Genomic DNA, 26256 nt, shown 5'->3' with positions numbered 1-26256 from the left:
AAAAAAAAAAAAAAAAAAAAAAAAAAAAAAAAAGGAAAGAGAAAAAAGATTTGGTTGGATTTTCTGTTCATGTGAAAGGCAACTCAGTAAAACACATTTTAGACCCAGGGGCTTATCTCCAGTCTCTTCTGAAATTAAAGCTATATTTGAAAAGGTATAAAGCCAGAAGGACCAATGGAGAAGAAAAGCAGCTGACAGGTAAGAAGTGACAGTGATGTGTGTGGAGGGCGGAAACAGGAGGAGTGTTGACCTACAGGACAGGGTGGGTGGGTCACAGCCCAGGGGTCTGTAGAACGGGCCTGGAGCCCACTGGCTGCAGACCCCAAGGAGGACTCACTCTAGAGGCAGCACACAGGAGAGAAGGGCCCTGAAACACAGCAGTACTGACTCACAGTCAATATGGAGTAGTTACACGCCCTCGGGCTGCTCCCCCACTCCACCCACCATGGTAACTGCCCCTTCAACAACCCAGGCAAAGAGCAGATATTTATCTTGTAGAGAAAAAAATTCCCAAGGCTCTCAATTCTAGAACAGACCTGAACGGGCAATGGGCTGGACAGAAAGCACAGGAACTTGTACAACCAAGAGCCATATATTCCAACCCAGCCATTCTCTTTCTCGCACAGCGACAGCCAGGTTCACTCTTCCCCAGGGAGGACTCTGGCAAAAACTGACAGGCTCCAGAGAAGGACCCAGATGCCAACAAATGGGAACGTCCCTGTGAAAAAGCTGGCTCTTTTGCTTTCTTACGGTGAAGTCTGCTGGTCTGTAAATCCCACCCATGAAAAACAGTTAACTTTATGAGTGCCTTTTCTTAATGCAGACAGTCAGTCAAGGACTTGATATTTGAGGAGAGGCTCCAATACGACAGCAGAAACTTGGAGGAAATAAGCAGAGGACAGAAGAAAAACCATCACTAGTATCCTCAGATAAGAAACAATATTGTTTCAAGAAATAAAAAGATGATGCCATTTAAAAAGAGGGAGGAAGGGCGCCTGGGTGGCTCAGTCGGTTAAGCGGCCGACTTCAGCTCAGGTCACGATCTTGCAGTCCGTGAGTTCGAGCCCTGCGTCGGGCTCTGGGCTGATGGCTCGGAGCCTGGAGCCTGCTTCCGATTCTGTGTCTCCCTCTCTCTCTGCCCCTCCCCCGTTCATGCTCTGTCTCTCTCTGTCTCAAAAATAAATAAAACGTTAAAAAAAAATTTTTTTTTAAATTTAAAAAAAATTAAAAAATAAAAAAAAATAAAAAGGGCGAGGAGGCTAGAAAATAGGAAAAAACTCTCAAAAATTAAAAAAATCAGAATTGTAATTAAAAATGCAACATAAAAATATTTTTTAAAACATGGGGTGCCTGGGTGGCTCAGTCAGTTAAGTGTCCAGCTTCAGCTCTCTGTTGTTAGCACAGAGCCCCTTTTGGATCCTCTGTCTCCCTCTCTCTCTGCCCCTCCCCGCTCACACATTCTCTCTCTGAAAGATAAACATTAAAAAAGTTTTTAAAAAAAGCAACCTGGGTTTTGAAAAATAGAGTAGATATCTCTCTAAACAAGTAGAATAAAAAAATCAGAGAAGCATAAAAAGAAAGTTTAAGAAAATCAAGGGGTCAATTCAAAAGGTTTAACAACCAGAGCTGCAGGACTTCCAGAAAGAGAAGACACAGGATGACAACAGGGAGTCATCAACTAGTAATACAAGAAACATGTGCAAAAACTGGAGGACATGAAACTCCACAGTAAAAAGCCCGAGTACTCTGCATGAGTACTCACCCAGAGCAGAACAACTGGTATGGCCTTAGAGGTCTAAGGTCAGTCGATATGGATGTGAGAAGACAGCAGAACAAGGCTTTCAATTTCTGAGGGAAAATGGCTCCCTACCTAGAATTCTACACCTAGTCATAGTATGAATCAAATGTAAGACTAGTAATATTGATATTTCCAGATGTGCAAGGAGCCAAAAGCAGAGGCTTTTCATATACCCTTTCTTAGAAGGTTACAAAAAGATGTGTTTCAACATAAGAGAACACTAAGAAAAACAAGTATGTGATTGAAAAAAACAGAAATAAAGGAAGAAAGAAATAAAGGAAGAAAAAAAGAAAAGGAAAGGAAAGAAAAGAAAAGAAAAGAAAAGAAAAGAAAAGAAAAAAAGAAAGAAAGAAAGAAAAACACAACATAGTCTGCCAGCAAAGAGCAGTCTCAGGATGAAAGTTCAGGATAAGGCTTAGAGAACTATCCAGATTACCATGGGCGACTGCTAAGTCGTAGGAAAAAGAGTCAAGAAAGAAAAGATACAGACAGAAGGCTTATTAAAAATAAACTTGGGAGCGCCTGGGTGGTTCAGTTGGTCAAGCACCCGCCTCTTGATTTTGGTTCAGGTCATGATCTCAAGGTTCGTGGGTTCAAACCCCAGGTTGGGCACTGTGCTGGCAGTGTGGGGAGCCTGCTTGGGATTCTCTCTCTCCCTCTCTTTCTCTGCCTCTCCCCTGCTCGTTCTCTCCTTCCCTCCCCCCCCTCTCAAAAATAAATAACCATTTAAAAAAATACATACTTGGGCTTTTGACAGAAAGACACATCAGATTTATTGGAGCACTTGTAAACATCTGATACTATGAGCACAGAAAATTTAAAAAACCAAAACACAAGAAATTACTGACTCCAGAAAAAAAAAAGTCATAAGAAAAAAACTGTTCTGCTCAGCAGCCAACAGGATTTATTTACTCATGAGAAGATGAACACAGAAGACTGAGAAAACATTTTAAAAACATGTGAAGTCGCTAGTGAAAAGATACAGTGAAGGAACGGATATGGTAAGAGCTTAATCCAGAACTACCCTAACAGGAAGGAAATACACTGGACCTAAAATTGATGGGGCTGAGAAAACAGCAGAACACAGATATTATTTCAGAAAATTAGGGATAAAATGTCAGAAGAAGCAGCTAAAAAAAAAAAACAAAACAGGAAAATTCCTGCCTGTGAGGAAGCAGAAGTGAGTGTGGGGAGGGACGGGGCGGGCCTGTCGTATGTTCTAACTCTCCCCAGAACATACAGATGAGAGCAAAAACATTTTGCTTGTTTTCTTTCAGCATCTGGTGAAATACATGTGTTTTAAAATGTTTACCTGTAATAACTTAAGGCATAGAATATATTATATCATGTAGCCTAAAAGGTTGATCTTATTTAGCTGAAGAGTTGATTCTATACCCAAGAAACTTAAAATATTAAGCTGCACTAAGGACTTAGTCTCTATATACTCTTTCTCCTCCTGAATAATAAAGATAGGCATTCTTGCTTCGTCATCTCCCACAGCATTAGAAAAACTCCTACTAATGAAAGCTTTTTATAGTCTCAGAAGTCTGATGAATCCTGAAACTGGGTCATCGTCACCTGTTCGCTGATCTTTTGAGGATTTCATAAACACACAGGTACTTGTTCAGTGGTTCACCTTTAGCTATGAAATTTATACCACTAACTGTGAAAAGATAATTGTCAACTACACACCTCATAGCCAGCTCTGTTTTGGGTGTTAAACAACCAGGATGTTGTATTGGAAAGAGAATTTGCCTAACTAAAAAGTTAGTCCACACTTTTCCTATTAACTAACTGAACTACCCACTTTAGAGTACTTGACCTCTCCGGGTCAAAAACGTTCTCACATGTAAAATCAGAGTTAATCTAATTTTTTTTTTTTTTTTTTTTACTATTACAGTAATTAATATGTGTTCCTGAAGCCAGGTAACTAAAAACAAAACAAACAAAAACAAAAAACAAAACAAAAAAACACACCAAAAACCTCATCATTTATAATTCATTTAGAATTATAAAAAATCATTTATAATCACTCATAATCTTAGCACCCCAAGAGAAGAACTGTCATTATTTTGGTTAAGTTTCTTTCCATAATATTCTTTAAAAAAACAATACCAGACATCATACAGAATAGTAAACCTGAGTTTTTTCACTTGCCAATATTAAATATTTTTCTTAAATATTTACCATCATATACAGTAATTTACTTTACCTATAGCTTACTGTGCTTGTTTGCAATCTTAAATACTATAAACTGCTATGTTTTCCTTATAGTTTTTATCCTTGCATATTCCCTTTGGTTAATTCTCCTAACATGAATTCCTAGGACTGAGATTCTTGAATTAAAGGGCAAACAACCTTCAAGACTTTTGTGCTTCACCAAACTGCTCTTTAGTGGCTGAGACACGTTCTATTCCTACCAGCTACACATGAAAAAAAATACAGAAAAATACAAGAAAATACACGAAAAAAATAAACTTTTCATGCACCTAAACCAAAACACTTATTTTTTGTTCAATTCTGACCAATTTGATTTTTAAAAATAGTATCTTGCTTAGTTCTACATTTCTTTGAATCACTAGCCTAGGTTATCTAAAAAATACTTCTAGTCCTAAAATACTCTGATTGCTTTATGACTTCTACTATCACACCAAGGACAATTAATAGGAAAATACACTTGAAAAAGGTTAACAGACTCTGCACTGTTTATAATTTCCAAACCACTGCATGATTATATAATCTTAAAAATAGCTAATTAAACATTAAAATTTCTGTTTTATACAAAACCACATTGATACACGTTTTCTGTTCTTCTATAATTTTTTTTTTTTTCAACGTTTTTAATTTTATTTTTTTGGGACAGAGAGAGACAGAGCATGAACGGGGGAGGGGCAGAGAGAGAGGGAGACACAGAATCGGAAACAGGCTCCAGGCTCCGAGCCATCAGGCCAGAGCCCGACGCGGGGCTCGAACTCACGGACCGCGAGATCGTGACCTGGCTGAAGTCGGACGCTTAACCGACTGCGTCACCCAGGCGCCCCTTCTATAATTTTTTATATATTATCTCATTACAGATAGTTGAATATGTGATTTATTTTTTATTTGTTTTTAAAGTTTTTAATGTTTATTTATTTTTGAGAGAGAGAAAGAGAGACAGCGTAAGTGGGTGAGGGGCAGAGAGGGAGACATAGAATCCGAAGCAGGCTCCAGGCTTCGAGCTGCCAGCACTGAACCCGATGTGGGGCTCAAATCTATGAACTGCGAGATCATGACCTGAATGAAGTCAGGTGCTTAACCGACTGAGCCACCCAAGCGCCCCAATATTTATTTTTTTAAAGAGCATAAATTTCGACTCCTAGAGTTTAGGGCTGTGACTTAGTTCTGCTACTGCCAGAATTAATAAGTAATTCATCAACTCTTCCTGAGCCTCCGCTTCCCAGATAAAATCGTGATTGTCACATAAACCCCCCTGCACTGTCACCACCACATATGTTGAATAGTGGAAGAATGCTGTTAGCTGGTAAGGGCCGGCAAGACATCACGTAGGTCTAACATCTTGCTGTTTTCACAGTGAAGTAAGTGGAATGAACAGGGCTCTCGTTTGAGGCCGAAGGAAACACAGAAGCCAGAACCAGAGATAACTTCTAGCTCCTCACCTGGAACCGCTGTTACACTTCACCCGGGACACGACAGACCGAAGCCACCTTCCTGAACATTCGCTTACCCTCTGAGAGGTACTTCGCTTTTATTAATCCAAATCTAATTAAAACCTGACTTTCTTATACAATCATTTCTCTTTCCTTGTCCTATATGAAAGGGCTATCCTTCTTTACTTTTCTTCTGAAAATTCTACATCTAATATAGCCCCATCAAAATTAATCTTCAAGTTTTCAAAAAAAGAGCCTTGTATTGGAGAATGATGCACTGTATTCAGAAGAAATCCCTTGCTTATCTATGACTTTTCACATTCTGAGTGTGTGCTCGGAAAAAGAAAGTACATACAACATATTAAATGTCAGTCATAAAGAGAACTTCTTGCATAGATTAAAGGAAAACACTGGATAAATACTGACAAAGATGTACAGCCACTTTATTTTCATATTCCTGTAGTCTTACTGATTTAATTCTAGGACTTCACAAATTAAGTATCTGCCGAAGTTTCCATCCAAGTTATCTTGTAACAAAAGACAAAACAGAACCACAACAGAGAACACTCACTTTTATTCGGTGATCATCCGTGTCTGCAACTGTTGCTACTCTAATAAACATAGGATTTCTCTTGTCTATGACTTCAAGCTTCATTTTTTTCTGGAATCCATGTGGAGGTTTCTGCCATACAGAAAATTTTACATGGTAAGATTCAGAGGAAGAGAAAGTAGGCTCTGTGTCACAAAGACAGAATAATAAGCTATTTACAGAATCGACCTTCAAACTCCCAAGTTCCTACAGTAGCTTTGGACCTCATTGTCCTTATCAAAAAAACACAATCCGAAATCACACGGCCAAACCCTGAAGCAAGAGAAACAGCCTGAGCACCCAGCCGGAGGAAACAGAAAGCAAAAGACCTTAGGAGAAAATGCAAAATATTGTAGATATTTGATTAGGCACAGGGAAGGCAAGAAGTTTTTCTCGTTAGTTAGAAGGAAGTGTCTTGAGGGGTGCCTGGGTGGCTCAGTCGGTTAAGCCTCTGACTTTGGCTCAGGTCGTGATCTCACCGTTCGTGAGTTTGAGCCTTGCGTCGGGCTCTGTGCTGACAGCTCAGAGCATGGAGACTGCTTTGGATTCTGTGTCTCCCTCTCTCTCTGCCCCTCCCCTGCTCATGCTCTGTCTCTCTCTCTCTCTCAAAAATAAATAAACATTAAAAAAAATTTTTTACAAAAAAGGAGGAGGCATCCTGGCAAAAATCAACAAGCATAAAAATTATTTATGAAAACAGAAGAAAGAACATTAAAGTGGCAGAGATGTGACAGAGACTAGAAATGGCCAAGAGAACAAAAAGCAGGAGACGTCTTTAGAAAAAGAAAATTAGCCATCAAAACGTATGGGATGCAATCACTCTTGTAAGAACAGGAATGAGAAAGGAAGACCTCTCCTCCCACACCTTAGCCAGCTCCACCTCAGGACTCAGCAGAAACCTGTAAACCTCCAGAAAAGTTGCAGGATGTCGAAGGCAAGCTCAAGGGTATGTTGGGTAAATTGCTTAAACCATCTGAGCCTCACACCCCTGTTCTGTGAAGTGGTTGTAACAAAACTGTGGCTCGGAGAATTAAGTGTGAAAATTACTCAAAGGATAAAAAACAATCAATGCCAGGCACCTAAAGGCCAAACTAGGGAAATTGTAGTTTTCTCTCAGGTCTCAGTGTGACACGTGATATGCAGACTGATCTTGATACGATTTTATCGAGTTCAAGCAAAGAGCAATGTGGTTCTTTGTATAGCTTGAGATAAAGTTAGAGAGTCAGGTAAAAATTCCTAAGAAAGGCAGAACTCTAATTATCCATTTTTAAATCCTAAATTTACTATCAGATGGAACCATACACATTCTTTTACATGGCTTTTCTTCACGTAATATACTTATTTTCTCAAAAATATTTCATGTTCTTTTTTTTTCTATTATTTGGGCCCACATCCCTTATTAATTCTATCATTAGAAACCCTAGCAATTTATATACAATAAATCATTTTAACAAGTGTTACTTATGATAGACTATGCTACATTAAAAACATTCTTAAAATTCTTAACATATTCTTCTTTAAATTTATGAAAAAACAGAAATAATTAAGCAAGTTGTTGGAAAAACGAAAAAAATTTAAAATGCCTCTCATCACTTATTCTTCCCTTGCCGAGAAATGAGGTTTCCTTTGAACCTTAACAAGTTATATGTAAGATGCAAGGACTCTGGGTTAGAAAGATACTACAATAAAAGCAAATGGCCTTATATTTTGATAATCAAACATGCTGATTAATAGCAATAAAAAGAAAAACAGCATGCAGCTTGCCATAAACAAATCCAAAGGAATTCTCAAACACAATTTTTATTAGAAAACAATGTCCTGCCTTGTTTCGGTTTTTCAGAGTATCTAGCTGGAAAAACAGAAGTTTGCTGTAGGATCACAACAACTCATTCCACACCAATTCAAGCAGTTATTTTCCAAGGAAACAAGTTCAAAATGAGGCCAACGACAAAAAATCTCTGTAATAATTTTGACTTTCAAAATTGTAAGAGGTCAAAAACATCTTTTGTGGTCTTCTGTTTCCCTCTTCTTCCTCTTTCTGGCTCAGTAGTACTGTCTCTTTCTGTTCTGCAATTTCAATGAATGAACACTATTGCCAACACAAATGAAAGAAATAGTGTAAAATGTATTAACTCACCACTTTGAAAGCTCTTGCAGGGGCAGGTAAAGAATTGGTTTCTTCTAAGTATTTATCCCAAGAAAAATGTTTCACATTTGGATAACCTAAGAAAGAAAAAAGCAAACTCTGTTAGGTTTAACCAGAATGACAGAACCACAAACTGACCTATAAAATTATGAGATATTGTTACCATAATCTAGGAAATTACGTTCATGTTCCAAATAACTTTAAAGTGAATAACACACTCAGACCTAACTGTAATAATTACTTTCATCTTGATCATGACTCTTCTATCTTTTAAATGAAAATATAACATATACGTATATGTATAATTTATATTCTTGGTAAGTCCTATATACAGATATACACACACTAACAAAAATGCCCTTTAATGTGCAATTCTACTTCTACTAATATAAAATCTCATGCACACAAAGACAAATGCACAGCTGTCAATGAAAATGTGTAAAAATAAGTTTAATAACAATATAGAAAATGTGCAAATATATATATAGTACATATGAAATAGAAAGCATTTATTAAAAAGAATAAAGCAGACTTACATACACTAATATGTGAAATATTCCAGATATGTCATCATACTGTTAGGTCAAACAAGCACAATCAAGTCATGGAACACCATTCATAAAATAAAATATGCAGAAAGAACTATCCCTCCTTCCTCCTGCCCCCTTTTGTTTCCTCCAGAGTCCAAAATCCATTAGGCAGACATGAGCAGGAATTAATAGTGACTCAGTGTGGTGGGAAACTGGCTACTTAAAAAGGACTGAAAAAAATTGTAAATATACTGCAGATAAAGGAAGGCAGGTTTCTCACTGACCGAAAAAAGAGAGAAAGTAGGAAACTAGAATAAACTTTGTGGTCTTGGATATGAATTGGAGCTAAGGATATAATTCTTTGTTTTCAATGTCGAAATAGGTACAGAAATACGCATAAATATAACTTTTTTACATGAACGTATTTCCTAACTATATCCTCCGAGAAACAGAGGCAGCGTCACCCCGTAGCCATCACCACATCCACTGTTTAGATTTTAGCTTGAATCAGGGAAAGTACGAGATAAGCCTTGCTGTGCCAGAAAGAATGAAGTTCTCAAAGAACATGTCAAAGGACATGGTAACTGACTTAAAGGGACTCCCACGCACCAAATCTGGGAAAATCGGGACATGAAAGTAAGCAATGCTGGTTATGGCTTATAACCCCTTGATGAAAATAGTAATATATGAATCCATGCAGACAGAAATAAATTAACCAATGAATAAAGAGGAAGATGAAAAAGCTATTCTTTGCAGAATAATAACAACTGCTTATGTACAAGGAATGATGGTATAAAAAATTAGCATTTAGCAACTGTCAGAATAATTATTCATACGAGAAATATCAACAGATGTTAAAACTAGTGAGTGACATGGGGACGAAGCACAGGGTATTTACACAATCTCCAAGTATCTCTCCACAAAATACTTAGTACTTACAGAGAAAAAAATAACTATGTTAGTGGAGAAGTGAAGAAGTAATTGACCATCTTGGTCAATTAACGGTAAAAGATCAATAGTGAGACAAACTGACATCCGCTCAGGATGCAGGGAGAACACGGTGCTGTTTCTGTGATATTCCTGCCCAAATACAGAACCTGGATCCAATCATGAGGAAACGCCAAGCATACCCAAATTCAGCAGCATTCTACAAAATGACTAATCTCTAATTCCCAAACACACTGACATCATGAAAGTCGAGGAGAGCCTAACTGAAGGAGAGTAGAAGGATATGACAACCGAGTGCAATGTCTGATCCTTTTGCTACAAACGACATCACTGATACAACTGATGAACTTGAATGAGTCTCTGGGTCAAGGGTATCGATGACTTCCATACTATTCTTTCAACTTTTCTGTACATTTGAAATTATTTCAAAGTAAAAGCTTTAAACTTTTTTTTTAATGTTTTATTTATTTTTGAGAGAGACAGATAGAGCGCGAGTGGGGGAGGGGCAGAGAGAGGAGGAGACACAGAATCTGAAGCAGACTCCAGGTTCTGAGCTGTCAGCACAGAGCCCAACGTAGGGCTCGAACTCACAAACTGTGAGATCATGACCTGAGCCAAAGTCGGTCACTTAACCGACTGAGCCACCCAAGCGCCCCACAAAATAAAAGTTTAAAAAGTATGCAAATATATTTCTATAAATACAAATATTTTACAACATATTTTTAAGGAATGTATCTTGCCCAGTTTAAATAATATTAAAGCTGATTGTACACGCATGGGTGTTTGTGTATAAACAGAGGCAGAATGATTTTTCTGTAGAGATACAAGGACAAACTCAAACTATTATGAGACAGAACAACTGTTGTCTCTATTTTCAGTCTAAATTCAAAAAAAATTTTTTTAATGTTTATTTTTGAGAGAGAGAGAGCGCAAGTGGGAAGGGGGCAGAGAGAGAGACACACATACAGAATCCGAAGCAGGCTCCAGCCTGAGCTGTCAGCACAGAGCCTGACACGGGGCCTGAACTCACGAGCTGTGAGATCATGACTTGAGCTGAAGTCGGACGCTTAACCGACTGAGCCACCCAGGTGTCCCAAACGTTCTAAATTTTTAAAAACAAGCATGTATTAATGCAAAATTGGATAATTCAAGATAAAAATCATTTTAAAAAGTCATAAAGGCTTTAATTTTGGAAACAGGAGATAATGCTACATATTTGGGAAAAAACATGAACATGGGGAGTCCAGCAGGGCTGATCCATGAATTAACAGGAGGGGCAGAAGAGCTGCTGTCTAGGAACAGTAAGTGACTAGGGTCCTTCTCAGACGGGACATCAGAGACCCTGCCAGGAAGCTGCCCTCAGAGAACAGGGACTGGACAAAGGGCATCTTTTTTGTCATAGCACCAAGGTAATATCAGCATAGGCCTTACAAACCGTTATTTGACAGTTTCTTTTTAAACTTGTGTGTGTGTGTGTGTGTGTGGTAAAATATACAGCATATAAAATAAATGATTTTAACTATTTTTAGGTGTACAATCAGTGGTGTTTACTATACTCACATTGCTGTGTTTGGCACTTTTGAACATGAAATTTAGATTTTTTAAATGTGTCAAAAAGCTATGTTTTTCTTCTCTTCCACTGATATGAAAGCCTACAGAGGACTTGGTGACTGGCTTCGCATTAGAAGTCAGCAATAATAGGGGCGCCTGGGTGGCTCAGTCGGTTAGGCGGCCGACTTCGGCTCAGGTCATGATCTCGCGGTCTGTGAGTTCGAGCCCCGCGTCGGGCTCTGTGCTGACAGCTCAGAGCCTGGAGCCTGTTTCAGATTCTGTGTCTCCCTCTCTCTCTGACCCTCCCCTGTTCATGCTCTGTCTCTCTCTGTCTCGAAAATAAATAAACGTTAAAAAAAAAAAAATTAAAAAAAAAAATTAAAAAAAAAAAAAAAAGAAATCAGCAATCATGCCTTACACCACCCGTTCCCACGGTACTTAAGCCAGTGCTGTGACGACATAACCAAGCACTGTTACTCACTGGTTCTGTGTTTATTTACCAGACTTCTGATTATGACCATAAAGGTGGTAAAGAAAAAAAAATGGACCAATACCAAACTGGGAAATCCTTACAGCAACTCTGATGGTAACACTGACACCAGGTAAGTGTGCGATCGACATTCACTGACTGCTAACAGTGTGTGAGCCACAGGACACAGGAGAGCTGTCCAGGAAAACCTTCCAGGCAGCTCCATGTCTGAGCCAGGCAACTGTTAATGTCTTGCTTTACTAACACTTTATGGTTTAAGTTAATGCTCTTTCATCTTCAAAACAGCTCTATAAATCAGTGAAGGACAGGGGCTTTGGTTCCTTAACCTAGGAGAAAACTCAGAAAGCGGAAGGGACTCATCTCAGGCATCCCTGGGATGGTTGGTCCCCTGGCTGAGGAAGTGATCAGACACAAAGACACAGCACCACGGAACTGGAAACAAGCTTCCCCATGAAATCAGCTATTCGAATGGAATGAGACAAGTATCGGAAGCTCTAAACTGAGGCTTTGATGCATCTGTGCTGCCGGCAACATCCACAAATTGGCTCTTAGCCAGCCGAGGGGCTACCTTTGCATCACTCACGTGAGTACCCATAAGCAACAGGGCAGTTGATGCCCTGTATCAGCTGATGGCCCTGTCTTTTCACCCAGTGACAGCCCTGGCACCTTCAACAGCGACACAACTCGGAAACTCACTGTCTTGGTTATGATGAAGCCAAAGAATCCGTTCTTCGGCATAAGAAAATAAACTCAACATGACATAAAACAAAGAAACAATTCGACAGCAGGTACACTGTTCTCCATCACAGAGACAGCGAAGCTGAGAAGGGGCCGCGGGGCCAGAGGCAGATGGCTGAAGTACCTGGAAACTGCAGAAAACGAACAAGAGGTACTACCAGCATAAAGGTGCAAAATCTGTTTTGGAGACTACACTCCAATAGAAAAAGGAAAACTGAATGTGGAAGTTCTGATCCAGGTTAAAAAAAAAAAATCTAAAGCCTCAAGTACTCACTTAAATGTGAACATTGTACTTTTGTCACAATGTGACATGTGGGTCAAGGCTCCACCCACAAATGCGGTCCCCTATGTCCACTTCTCTACATTCACTAAAGCTTTAGACACCTGACTTCTGTGGTCAGATAATATATTTAAATGTGTATGAACGAAAAGTCTAAAAATGAATGACAACTTGAGAAATAAAGATCTTTTTAAAAAGAACTTCTCATTTTCCAAAGAAGACAACCTTTGATACTCTGTTATGGACCAAGCCAATGTATATACTTTCAGGTGTATCAGGGGTCAGCAAACTACCACCCGACCAGCTGCCTGTTCTTTGCAAGTAAAGATTTACTGCAAAGCAACTATGTTCATTCATTTCTTATCGTCTGGGCTGCTTCGTGCATTAAAACTGGAATTGAGTAGTTGTGACAGAGATGTATGGCCTACAAAGCCAAAGTTATGTACTATCTGGCCCTTTACAGAAAAAGTTTGCAGACTCCTGATGCACATGAAGAATAATGTTAGACACATAATAAACACAAACCTGGAGGAGTAATAAGTGTTCTTCTATGTTCTTTACACCACCCGACCGGATGAATGTGTGGGCTCGATGCTTCACACCTGTAGGTTATATAAATCACAAAACTGTAACGATCAGGATCAATTCTCAAATACAAATAAATGTGTACATAAATAATCATATACACAGGCAAGCTAAAATTATTTCAGCATCTCTAAGGGCAAACGTGCAAAAAGCACGAAGCTCGATCACCCTCGAAAAACAAACACGCTTCTATCTGTTAGAATGGCAGCAGCCAGGTATTAAGAGGAGGTATTCCTTTCCTTTCCTCACCTCTTTCTTCTCCTCTCTCTCATCTTTCCTTCAGTCAGGCATGTATTTTTGCAAGACCTCTTTATCACTATGCCTTATCTGGCATCTGATTCGTTGCTCCTAATCAGACTTGTTCCATGTAGTCCTCATCGTACACACAACTCATTTCATTCATTCATTTGCTCACTCACTCATTCAAACACTGAGTGTTTATAATGCACCAGACACTGGGACAGGCACTGAGGAGACAGCAGCACATAAAACACATACGAAGTTCCCGCTTTTGTGGAGTCTGCGGTATTCCGGGAAGAGATAGGAAACAAATTAACAAAATAAATACTCTGGTGGCACAACGGATGCAGACAAGAGGTGGAAGAAGGAAGCAGGGAGCAAACATGGAAAGATACTCCTTTACACGGCACAGTCACGGTGGCCTCTCAAATAAGGTGACACCTGAAGAAAGTGGAGAAAGAACTGAGCCACTCAAATGCACACTAGAAAGCCAATCCGTGCAGAGAGGACGCAAGTACAAAGGCTGTGTGTGGGGTGGGAGTCTCACAGCTGGGTCAGGAACACACTGAGGGAAGCAGAGAACAGGAAATAATATCAGGAAGGGCCTTTAGGCATGGTAAGGTCTTGGGATTTTATTCAGAGAAAAATGATGTTTACTACAGTATCATGTAGGGGGTTTTAGGCAGAAGAGTGGCATAATCTAATTCATGTTTTTAAAGTAATTATTGTGACTGCTTTGCAGACAACTAATCACATTGGAAACCGAGATGAGGCTTTTGCAAGAGTTGATGATGGAGGCCTGAACCAGAGTGCCGGTGGTGAAGATAATAAGAAGCGATCATGTTTTTGGGTCTGTATTTTCAAGGAAGCACCAACAGGATATACTGGTAGATTTGATACAGAATGTGAGTGATGTGAAGAAGTCAGGAACATCCCAAGGTTTGGGGCAGGGGCCACCAGAAGAATGTAGGACCATTTCCTGAGACAGGAAGACTAGAGACACAGTCTATGGCATTCCAAATGGTGAATGGAGAGGTTTTTTGCTTTTTGTTTGTTTTATCAATATGTTTGACAAACAGGTAAAGAAGTCAAACAGATAATGAGCATGAAAATCTGGAGTTCAAACACAAGATCAAGGGTAAAGATGTAACTGTGGGAGCATCAGCATTTGGGATGATGTCTAAGGTCATGAACAGAGATGAGGCCATCCAGAGAATGAGTACAGAGAGAGAACAGAAGAAGTAGGAGGCAAAGAAGCCCAAGAAGAAATGACTAGAAAATAAGAGAAGGAAAGCAAGAAGAAAGAAATCAACTAAGTTAAATGCTCACGCTAGATCAAAGAACAAGAACTGATTACTGGATTTACCAATGTAAAGTTCATTAACATTCTTGGCAAGGGCTGTTCTGGTGGAGCTGGGAATAAGAAAGGGCAAAAGCTGGAACAGGGTGGGTTTAAGAGAAAATGGAAGGACAGCAGACAGAGTCAGCTTGTACAGAAAACATATTCATTCAAGTAGCTGTTTTAAAAGGAAACAGAGACCTGTAACATTAGACAGCAAAAGGAAACTTTTGTTTTTTGTTTTTGTTTTTTGTTTTTTCAAGTTGGGAAATACTCAAGGGGAAGCTGAGTGAAGAATATACGTAAATTCTCTGTACTACTTTTTTAAAAGTAAACTCTATCCCCAACGAGGGGCTCAAACTCATGACTGTGAGATCAAGCATCGCATGCTTTACCGACTGAGCCAGCCAGGCACCGCACTCTACACTATTTTTTAAGTTTAAAATTACTTTAAAATAAAACTCTTTTTAAAAGATGGGAACTATTACTTCATTTATTCAAGAAATACATGCTGACCAACTACCATGATCAGGGTAGTGTTCTATGTGCTAGGGCTCCCCCAGTTATCAAAAAAACCTGCTAAATCCTTTCTCCTGTTTGGATACTGGTAGAAATAATCAACAAAGAGGGATGACCTGGTGAGGAAATGGAACCCTGTGTGTGAGACTGGGCCCCTGAGGCAGGGACAGGCACACCCACCGTCACAGAGAGGGTCCTGTCGATGGGTAGAGATCAGGAATACACCCACCAGACAACAGTGGGAGCACGAGGACGCCTCCCCTGACTGTCTTTTTCTTCAATGACCAGGACACAAGGCTATCAGTGGAGAGGGAGGGTGGGAAATGGAGGTTAAGAGACGTCTGGGGGAAAAAGGAGTGGAACTGAGTGGTATGGAAGAACAAACAGGAATCTGTTTAGTAGGATTGTGGGGCAGGCCTTAGGGCTCACCGGAGGGTAGCAGTCATGAATGTGAAGTCAGACCAGTGAGCATGTCGTGCCTTTCTCTAGCCACATTCAACCACTCAGGCACAAGCATGAGGTAGGCACAAAGTTAGTTGAACCAGGGTTGGGGTTTTGCCAGGTAAACACAACATAAGGCAGTGGAGGCTATAGTTACAAAGGAATAGTTATAACAATACTACAAAATAAATGTAGAGGCATCTAGAGACAGATCACAATTAAAATCTGTAAAGGACAAAAAAAAAGAAAAAAAAAAAAGTTGGTAGAACAATCCCCATTGGTGTCTTCAAACATGAAGGGTGTAATGAAGTTAAAAAAGAAAATCAGGGCCAAACAGTCAAAATATTTAATGCATCATTAGCATACTGAAGACTGTGAAATTATACTATATACAAACAAGTTTCAAATTATTTAACCTAGCATTTCCTAAAGATACATAACTATGAAACACTGCTCTAGTGGGCAATCCATTAACATCACGTGGAACACCAGTGTTCTGTAGAACACACTTTGGAAAACAGTGGTCTAATGGATGCCAAAGAGTCCAGTGCTGCTCTTTTAACCAGATCTGTTGAGTCTATCCTGAAAGATCAGCAAGTCTCAACACAGCCCTCTGGATGGAAAACTAACAGATAGAAAGCCAGAAAGGTAACACAGTGGTTAGAGTTTCTGGTGAATAAAAAACATCTTATGACTAGTGAAAAACAAAGAACATTCTAAAAAATGCTCTAGGTGAAAGGGATATAGTTACCTCTTTCAAACCAACTTACACATTAGTAGCCCTGAACAGTAAGTAACAAGTGAGATGAGATAGCTCCCATTTAATGTTGATTTTTCTCGGAATTATTTCAGTGAAAAATATCTTTAAATATTTATAAAGGTTTCTTCTTTCCTCTCCCTTTATTCACTTGTTCTCACCTACCACCCTTCCTCACACTATTATTTTTCTTAATCTATGTATTAGGGTTATGTGTGTCTGTGTATGTCATTATTTTAGAAATGTGAAAGGAAAGCAAGCACTGCTAGGTCAATGCAAAGTTCATACAGCAATTGGTACATTTCTTACAATGATATATTTTCATAAAATGTTTTTTAATATAATTCCTTAAAACGCATTCTGTTGTGGGAATGCGAACTGGTGTAGCCACTGTGGAAAACAGTACAGAAGTTCCTCAAAAAATTAAAAATAGAACTACCCTATGATCCAGTCATCATACTCTTGGTTATTTACTCACAGAATACAAAAACACTAATTCACAAGGATATATGTGTCCTTTTGTTTACTGCAGCATTATTTACAATGGCAAAATTATGGAAGTAGCCCAAATGTCCATCACTGGATGAATGGATAAAAAAGATGAATGGATAAAGGTATCCCATGATACATAATGGAATATTACTCAGCCATAAAGAAGAATGAAATCTCGCCATTTACAACAACATGGATGGATCTAGAAAGTGTAATGTTAAGCAAAATAAGTCAGAGAAAGACAAATGCCATATGACTTCACTCAAATGTGGAATTTAAGAAACAAAACAAAGGGGAAAAAAGAGACAAACCCAAAAATGGACTTAACACTAGAGAACAAACTGATGGTTACCAGAGGGGAGGTCCGGTGAGGGGATGGGTGAAACAGGTGAACAGGATTAGGGACACATTTGTCATGATGAGAGTGATGGGTAGAACTGCTAAATCACTATATTATACACCTGAAAGTAATGTAACACTGTATGTTAACTATACTGGAAATGAAATGAAATGAAATGAAATGAAATGAAATGAAATGAAATGCAATGCAATGCAATGCAATGCAATGCAATGAAATGAAATGAAACAAAATAAAAGTATTCTGTTATAAACTGTATAAACAAGGCTATAAAGCTCTATTTCTAGCTATTCTATTCTTTTCGGAGACAATCACTCATTATGGATTATTACTCATCATGTATTGCATAAATTTCAGAGAGATTGTTTTTCTTTTAGAGAAAGGTGTTCATTCACATAGGGCTCATTAAAAATAATAATAAAAAAACATATACAACATTTCTAATATTTTTCTTCGGAGTCTAATACAGCCATCAAATAGTTTTTATAATTACCTGCCAGGCTTGTGGTGATTAAAGTAAGAACATGTGACATTGCTAATTCCTTTGATTTTATTGTGTTTCTCTATAAATCGCAATTTAGGAAAATACCGTGGTGTATCTCGGCCACACGCTCCTGTACTACTTGAATCTTTAAGGTTTTAATGTTGCCTAAATATCGATCAAAGGCACTATTTAAAATAAACAGGAAGCCATCTCAAGAGAGAAAAGAGAAATAGCCCTGTTTTCATCTACTCTGTCCATCAGCCAACAACACTTCATTTAGAATAAAGCTGAAGGCTGGGAAATCCTTTCTGCTACCAATACTGTAAAATAAGTCATCTCTTAGTCCCATCTAGTGTTCAAAACCAGAAATGTAACCAGAAAGGATTGTAATTACAGAAGAACAACTAATGGTGAAAAGTTCAGTAAACTGTCGATCACTGTTCCTTTCTTTTGGGTTTTTACGTATATCGTCAAAGAAGTCCTGTCAAACATATTTTTTTTTAAGTCCATTTCACAAGTACGTGCAAATTATTCATGAAGGCTGCAAAGATCCAATCAGTCAACTGGTGGACTTTGAAAAAGGTCAGAAACCAAAGAAAGAAATCATGAAAAGCCCATGTTTATAAGGATGAGGTGAGCAGATGCTAAGATATATTCATTTCATGGAAATCTAAAGAGGATAAGTGATTTTGCCAAGCCCTCCAGGTGAAAAGAAAGAGATCCTGGTTTTATCAAGTCTTGGCCAAAAGCTGAACACAATGCACACATGCTGGGTTCTGCAAATCTAGGCAGAGAGTCAAACAAGAACAGTTCAAGATGCTTCCTTAAGGAAAATATCCAAGTCCTCATTTCAAGCCATAATGGTTTCGATTCTTTGAAGAAATACAGGACACTTGGCCTTGCCTGCTCCCTACATCCAGGGCATGACTGTCAACTTATTTCCCAGGGACACTTTCCTGGTTCCAATATGCTAACTCTTAGGGGCCTCCATTACTCTGTGTTTCGCTACTAAACCCCAAACCTCACAGGGCTGAGTTATCTGGTTCTTCCTTTCATCCCTAATTCATGTCCAATCCCATTCCCCACAGTGGCTGGTTTTAATATTATTAATTTGCTTCAAGCTTAAGACCTGATTCTTCACTAACACACGGACTCCGTGGAAAAGATAAAGGACATGCCACCTCATTACCCTACTCAAATTTTTGTCATTTCTTCATTTTCTCTGGGCTGAGAGGGAAGGGAGCTCATTTCTTCCCGTTAGCCCCTTCTACAGGACCAGGTATCCCAAATTACCATCCTCACGGTGGCCTCATTTCTTCAGCCTGAAAACCAAGCTCAAACCTCTCCTTGTGCAGAACACCCTGCTCTGACTGTGGACTCCCTCCGCCCTGCCACCCACCCAACAAGCAATGATCAATTTTCACCTTCAGGGCCAAACCTCTTTGCCTGAAGTCCCATACAGTCATCTCTTCAACCTTCTACAAAGTCACTCAAATAGACTAGCTGCCATTCCCCAAACATACGTTTGTCTGCTCCCTTGGGGCCTAAACACAAGCAAATACTTTCTTTGGCCAGGACTATTCCATCCCAACATCTAAGTACCAATTCCTATCATCCTTCATGGTCCAGCTTAAATCCTACATCCTCCAATAAGCCTTCCCCAAGAACCCTCCAGTGAGTCAGTCAGTCCTTCCTTCCACGTGCCCCCTCAGACAGGAAGTGGTGGGTTCTAATAACTAAGCACAAACCACCTACCCTGCAGCCTAGGCAGTGGTGTTTGTGTTTCTACCCTTCCGCAGACCCTGAGCCCCTCAGGGCAGAAGTGTAGAGCTACCTACATTCCTTTCATCTCCGTAACTCATTACCTCCACCAACCCATGCTTCCCCAATGATGACAAACCTCTTAACTTTGACATTACTCTCAGAAATTGACAATACAGGGGGTGCCTGAGTGGCTCAGTGTGTTAAGCGTCTGACTCTTGATTTTGGCTCGGGTCATGATCTCATGGTTTGTGAGTTCAAGCCCCGAGTAGGGCTCTGCACTGACCGCATGGAGCCTGCTTGGGATTCTCTCTCTCCCTCTCTCTGTGCCTCCTCTGCTCTCTATCTAAATAAATAAGTAAATTTTTAAAAAGTATTAAAAAAAAAGAGAAATTAACAACACGCTGCAAACTCTTCAACACTACTTTGAGGAGACACATAACATTGCTATTACTCTCAATTTATAAAGGTAAAAGAACTCCATCTCTAAAATTAAACTGAAGTTTGGAGTACACTTAGAAACAATCAGGAAAAGGTCCTAGCCCCATGCTTGTTCTACTTCAGTAACTCAGTACTTCTCGTTTTCATTGATCTACTTGTTGACTTTTCTGCCCTGCCTCACTGGGACACTGGACTGAGATTCAGGGAAAGCTGAAGCTGTAATTCCGTTGTGACGGCTATTCTACTTGGTCATCTGCTAAGTCCTGCCATGCCTTCCCAGTTCCCAAAAGACCAGATCACATGCAAATAAGAATTCCCCAAGGAAGGTTCCTTGCCAGTGCCTGGGGGAAGAGAGGGGTGCTCCTCACACAGCATGCTCTGTCGTGGAGTCCAGTCCTCGGGCAGCAGGTGTTGAGGACAGCCTACGCACAGGGGCATCCTCACCTCAATGGCTGCTTTCTTCCCCATCTTTCAAGCCCTTTCTAGGTCTATTCTGAGATACTTAGGATTATTAATTAGTCTAATGACTGTCAAGGGGATAGAATTAAGCGCTAACAATTACCAGGAATAAAAGCACATAGGAAACCTTAGAGGTAAAGCAAGTTTTATTCTAAGATACAGTATTTTCCTTTTGTAAAAAAAAAAATGACTTCAATCCTGCATTAAGTTTCCATTTTCCTCTATGGAGGGAAAAAATGTTTTATTGCAACTAAATATGTTTTACCACAAATGTACCCAGACTTATACAGGTGCCCCTTGAACAACAGGTGTTTGAACCACACGGGCTCACTAACGTATTTTTTTTCAATATAGTACACTACTGTAAATGTGTTTTCCTTATGATTTTTTTACTAGCATTTTCTTTTCTCTAGCTTACTTTATTGTAAGAATACAGTAAATAATACTTTTACAAAATACAAGTTCATCAACTGGTTATGTTATCAGTAAGGCTTCCAGTCAACAGTAGGCTGCTAAGTATGGGGAGAGTCAAAACTTATACACAAATTTGCGACTGCACTGGGGGTGAGGGCTCCTACCCCCCACACTGTTCAAGGGTCAACTGTATATGTTTTCAATATCCCACTAAGGTAAAAAGAGGTAAGATCACTATCCAATTCAAAGGGGAAAAAAAAATCTAAATAAATAAACTTTAAAGAAAAAAAAGGGGGATGCCTGGGTGGCTCAGTCAATTAAGCATCTGACTTTTGATTTAGGCTCAGGTTATGATCTTGTGGTTCATGAGTTAATGTCCCACATCAGGCTCTGCACTCAAGCCTACTTGGGATTCTCTCTGTCTGCCCCTCTCTCTGCCCCTCCCCCACTCTCACTCTCTGGCTCTCTCAAAATAAAGAAAGAAACTTCAAAGGGAAAAAAAAAAATCTCACTTCCCAACTATTTTAAATTGGGAAAGCGATCCAATTTGTAACCTCAATTACGTACCTAAACAAGTAATTTATGCAGATAAAAACCATTCCAGAATTCAAAGATCAAAGAATATAATATTTACTAAAGCTGGAGAAATTCCAGTGCACTTTAGCAATTTTCAATGTGCCTTAATTGGATATTGAGAAAGAGAACACACTGTACTCTTCTTCTGACAATTAATAAAATATGGTTTCATGTCAATAGTATAAGTAATTCCTCAAAGTACATTCTGTCCTAAAAATAATTAGTTTGTGCTCATAAAAGTATAAAAATCAGTACTAAAAGAGATCAATTTTCTTCTCTGCTCTTTCTAAAAAAAGAATCCAGGATCTTTCCTATTCCCCAGACATTTGGAATCAAAGAAAACTGAATGTGACAAAATCTTCCATGCTTTTCATTACTTTTTTCTAGAATAATGTTTTTACTTTTTTTTATTTTTTTAGAAGAATGTTTTTAAAGGAAACACACCTCATGTCAAATAAATGACTTACACTTTTAAAACTCTCTAATACTTCTAAGACCACAAAAATAACACACTAACATTTACCCATTTTGTTTAAATCAGACAAAAGTTAAAAAACAAAAATCTCCCTAAATGAATCAGAACTTTAAAACCAAAAGTGCTCATTTTAACCAACAAGTGCTTTAAAGTATCATTCTTTTTTTAAATTATAATTTATTTGAGTAATCTCTACATCCAGCATGGGGCTCGAACTCATGACCCTGAGAAGGTCACAAGCTCTTCCAACTGAGCCAGCCAGGAGCCCCTAAAGTGTCCCTTATTAATGACAGGATTGGATCTGGTCATCACTCTGGGACTGCCAACATCACAGTACATCCAACACCGGAGGGGAGAAACACATTTGACTCCAGAGCAGATTTGCAGTGTTACTAAATTTAAAGTTTTCTCATCCATTCACTCATTCAAGTTAGGTATAGATAATTTTGAATGAAACAAAAACCACCAAGAAGAACTATGAGGAACAGGGGCTCCTGGGTGGCTCAGTTGAGCGTCTGACTTTGCTTAGGTCATGATCTCGCAGTTTGTGGGTTTGAGCCCTGCGTCAGGCTCTGTGCTGACGGCTGGGAGCCTGGAGCCTGCTTCGAATTCTGTGTCTCCCTCTCTCTCTGCCCCTCCCCCGCTCACACGCTCTCGATCTCTCTCAAAAATAAATAAACATTAAAAAGAAAAAGGACTATGAGGAACAGATGAAAATGGTAAGCAATAGAAGAATTCAATTAGCAAATCCAGACTATAGGAGACTTAACAGGACAAACGACGTGATATCTTCAATAAAAGTTACAAGGGGAGGGGCGCCTGGGTGGCTCAGTCGGTTAAGCGTCCGGTTTTGGCTCAGGTCATGATCTCACGGTCTGTGGGTTCGAGCCCCGCGTCAGGCTCTGTGCTGACAGCTCAGAGCCTGGAGCCTGTTTCAGATTCTATGTCTCCCTCTTCCTCTGACCCTCCCCTCTCTCTCTCTCTCTCTCATGTTCATGCTCTCTCTCTCTGTCTCAAAAATAAATAAATGTTTAAAAAAAAAAGTTACAAGGGGAAGGGATAGAGAGGAATAGGAATCTATTAAAAGAGAAGGCGAAACATCAAAACAATCACAAAGTGTATACCTTATATAGGACCTAAAACTATCAAACCTCAAAACAAAAACAAAAACAAAACTAAGGCAATTGGGAAGAATGGTTAAGTATTTAGTGACATTATGGCATTCATAACATTACATATTTGAAGAAAAAGAATCCTTATCTTTAAAAGATACATACTGAAATATACACAGATGAAGTGCTATGATACTGAAATCTGCTTCAGAACAATCCCGGAGTTAGGATTTTAGGAGAAGGAATACAGAGAGAACAAGAGTGAGAAACACAAATGGTAACGGTTGTGTTCAATTGATGACGGTTAGTGTTGTATAATGGGTGTGGGTGGGTCACTATTATTCTACATTTTTTTATTCTACCTTTGTACATGCTTGAAATGGTCTATATTTCAATAAAAATGTTTATGGCAAACTGAGTAAAAAGACATCTTATGGGGAGATTATGCTTTGCATTAAAAAGCTGAGGAAAAACACCAAAATATTCAAAAGTACTCGACTCTGTGTGGTGTAATCATGGAACTACTTATCTACACTTAAAAAAAATCTGTAAAAAGCATGTATAATGCATAATAGAAAGCATTTTAAAAATATGAATGGCAAATGGCTTTCAATGCCTCTCCTTTTTAAAACAGTGTAAGGAAAACTGATGAGTGTCTAAGAATCCAATTTGAGGGGTAATGCAAATTATTGATGGTTCTACTCAATGTTTAAACGTATGCATACTAAAAAGTAAGGTTAGGAAACAAGCTTCCCTCAAATGTAGCAATACCTATACAAATTAATATTCAGTTAATACTGTAATGTTAGCCATATTTTATAAAGATATCTGTCACTGCTCTAAAATGTTCTCATCGCCAGTGTCCTAGGAAGAAATTAAACACTTCAGAAATGCCTTTCACCAGGAAACTGAATAGTAATGATCAATCAACATGAATTAGATATGGGAATCATTATTCCCATTGCTTAATCAAAATATGATGACTTTATTTTAAGTACAGTTATAGAAGTTTATAATATATTGTTCCTATTACTTAATGCAGTATATCCCAAACCTCTAAGGATTAAAAACAATATTCCTCAATTAATAGATTTGTATTTGGCAATTATAAATGGTTAAAATTGCTACGGGGAATAAAAATATGAAGGAAAATTAACATGTCTTCTCAGAAAACAATAGACGACACCCAGGATGGGGGGGGGAGGTACGCACCTGCATGCACTTGTACGTGCACGTGTTGGGAGGAGGGTACACTGTACTTCCGCAGCAGGAAGTGAGTGAAAATACAAGGCACAAAGTTAAACTGAAGGCTGCTATTTAGAAATACATGCCATGTGAAATAGGGGAAGAGTGAAAAATCTGAAATGTGCAAGAGTGGGACAGACCACTGCTCTTTTTTGTTACAAGCTCTGCATCATCTTTGTTTTCCAACCATGTACCAGGTTGACCTGAATACACCTGTGAACCAAAGCACACAGCAATGGAAAAGGTCTCACCAATAGTCATAGCTCTCATCCCAGTTGTCAAAATGTACCAGGAAACGATTGTCCACCATATCTGTCACCGTAGCAACACAGATGAACGCAGGATTCTTTTTGTCTACGGCTTCAAGCTTCATTCCAACTCGAAAGCCTGATGGGATCACTGTCTACGAAACGTGCAGATTTAATTAGAGATAAGCACACACTTAACAGCAAGATCTGCACCCTCTCTACACGTCCTGCTCCAGGACCTGGCATGCATCAGCTATGTTCATGTAATTTAAAGAGCATGTACCAGTTTTATGCCAGGTCAATTTCCAACAAGCAGCAAGAAGGGGAAAAAAAAATGCCTCATTGGTACATCCAAATAACTATCTGGACCTCAAGACTAAGACACCCACAACCTCACAGAGTTTAATTAAATTTAATATGTGTTTTGGACCGCAGTTAGACAGCTATACTAGTTAGGCAAGTTTTCTTCGCCATTTAGTTCACTTTTTGTTTTTCTTGTTCTTGATTACAGACTTAACAATGAAAATTATTTCATGCAAAATATGCACTTCATCAAGCTAGAAATGCGTATGAGTCAGTACAAGTTCACTCCCATTTCTGAAATGCTCTCTCAAAAGAGTACTCTACTGAAAGTAGGTCATCTTCATACATGAGAGGCTGCAAATTATTACAACTTTTACCTAACACTACAGATATTATTCACAATAGCACCAAAAGAACTGGCTGAATACATACAGCCATTCAAAACAGTTGGTAATATAAGGAAAGCCAAACATTACCAGCCATCTGGGACGGGGAACTAAGACAATAATATAGCTCAATAAGATTTAGTGCTTGAGGTGCAGTAAAATGTAAGCATTCCTTAGAATCTCGTGTGAGGAAATCTATCAGAACTCGGAGAAATGTACTTGGATCAGTTATGCCAATCATAACACACGAGTGTTATTTCTATCCCTCTTAAGAAAAAGCTCTGTCCAGACTTAAGTATACAGATACTATTCTAATTACTTTAAGCAGAACAGATGTTATCTCTCATTTTACTATAATTATGCAGCTATCATTCCAAAAATGTAGACAGCCACGTACTGAAAATGTTAGCATACATCCCACATGAATAGAAGGAGCAGGCGTTAATGCTGCACAGACACTGGGACAGTACATTTTAGTCCTGAAATTATTTACCAGGGTTCTGACCACAGATATTTGAATATTCTGAGGTAGACGAATCCAGAAATAGAAAAATTAATTGCTTCTTGGACACCAAACACAGAGCCCAAGATTCAGTTGTGTGCTAGCAATGCACAGAATTGAAGATGACGGTTCAAGGCAGTTAATCAAATCCCTGACTGATCTCAACATCAGAGATCCAGACAGGGATTAGGAAACGTGGAACGGGCCACTTAAGTTTTCCACCGAACTGACCTTCCTCCCTCGTCTTGACAGAGAATAGCTGCTGACAACGCAGTATTTACATTTCGGCAATTAAGCTCTCCTCTCGATTATGAGATTTGAAAATAATAATCTGGCTCATTAGCTCTACTAGTTACCTAAACACACACACACACACACACACACACACACACACACACACAC

The 26256-nt window shown here is 39.0% G+C and overlaps 1 protein-coding gene across 7 annotated transcripts in view; it reads right to left on the bottom strand.

Annotated features, from left to right (window-relative positions):
* The window catches only part of L3MBTL3 (L3MBTL histone methyl-lysine binding protein 3), a 128711-nt gene that overhangs the window by 52721 nt on the left and 49734 nt on the right, over positions 1-26256 (bottom strand). For all 7 annotated transcript variants that reach the window (XM_049654334.1, XM_049654336.1, XM_049654338.1 and 4 more), the window contains 4 exons: positions 24667-24818; positions 13243-13319; positions 8172-8257; positions 6017-6127 (listed from right to left, as the gene is read on the bottom strand). In XM_049654334.1, coding sequence (XP_049510291.1) covers positions 6017-6127; positions 8172-8257; positions 13243-13319; positions 24667-24818 — 426 coding nt within the window. The remainder of the gene's footprint in view (positions 1-6016; positions 6128-8171; positions 8258-13242; positions 13320-24666; positions 24819-26256) is intronic.

The sequence above is a fragment of the Panthera uncia genome (genome assembly GCF_023721935.1).
Source record: "Panthera uncia isolate 11264 chromosome B2 unlocalized genomic scaffold, Puncia_PCG_1.0 HiC_scaffold_24, whole genome shotgun sequence".
Lineage (NCBI taxonomy): Eukaryota > Metazoa > Chordata > Mammalia > Carnivora > Felidae > Panthera > Panthera uncia.
The sequence above is the reverse complement of the archived record's forward strand: the minus strand, read 5'-3'. Positions and strand labels throughout refer to the sequence as shown.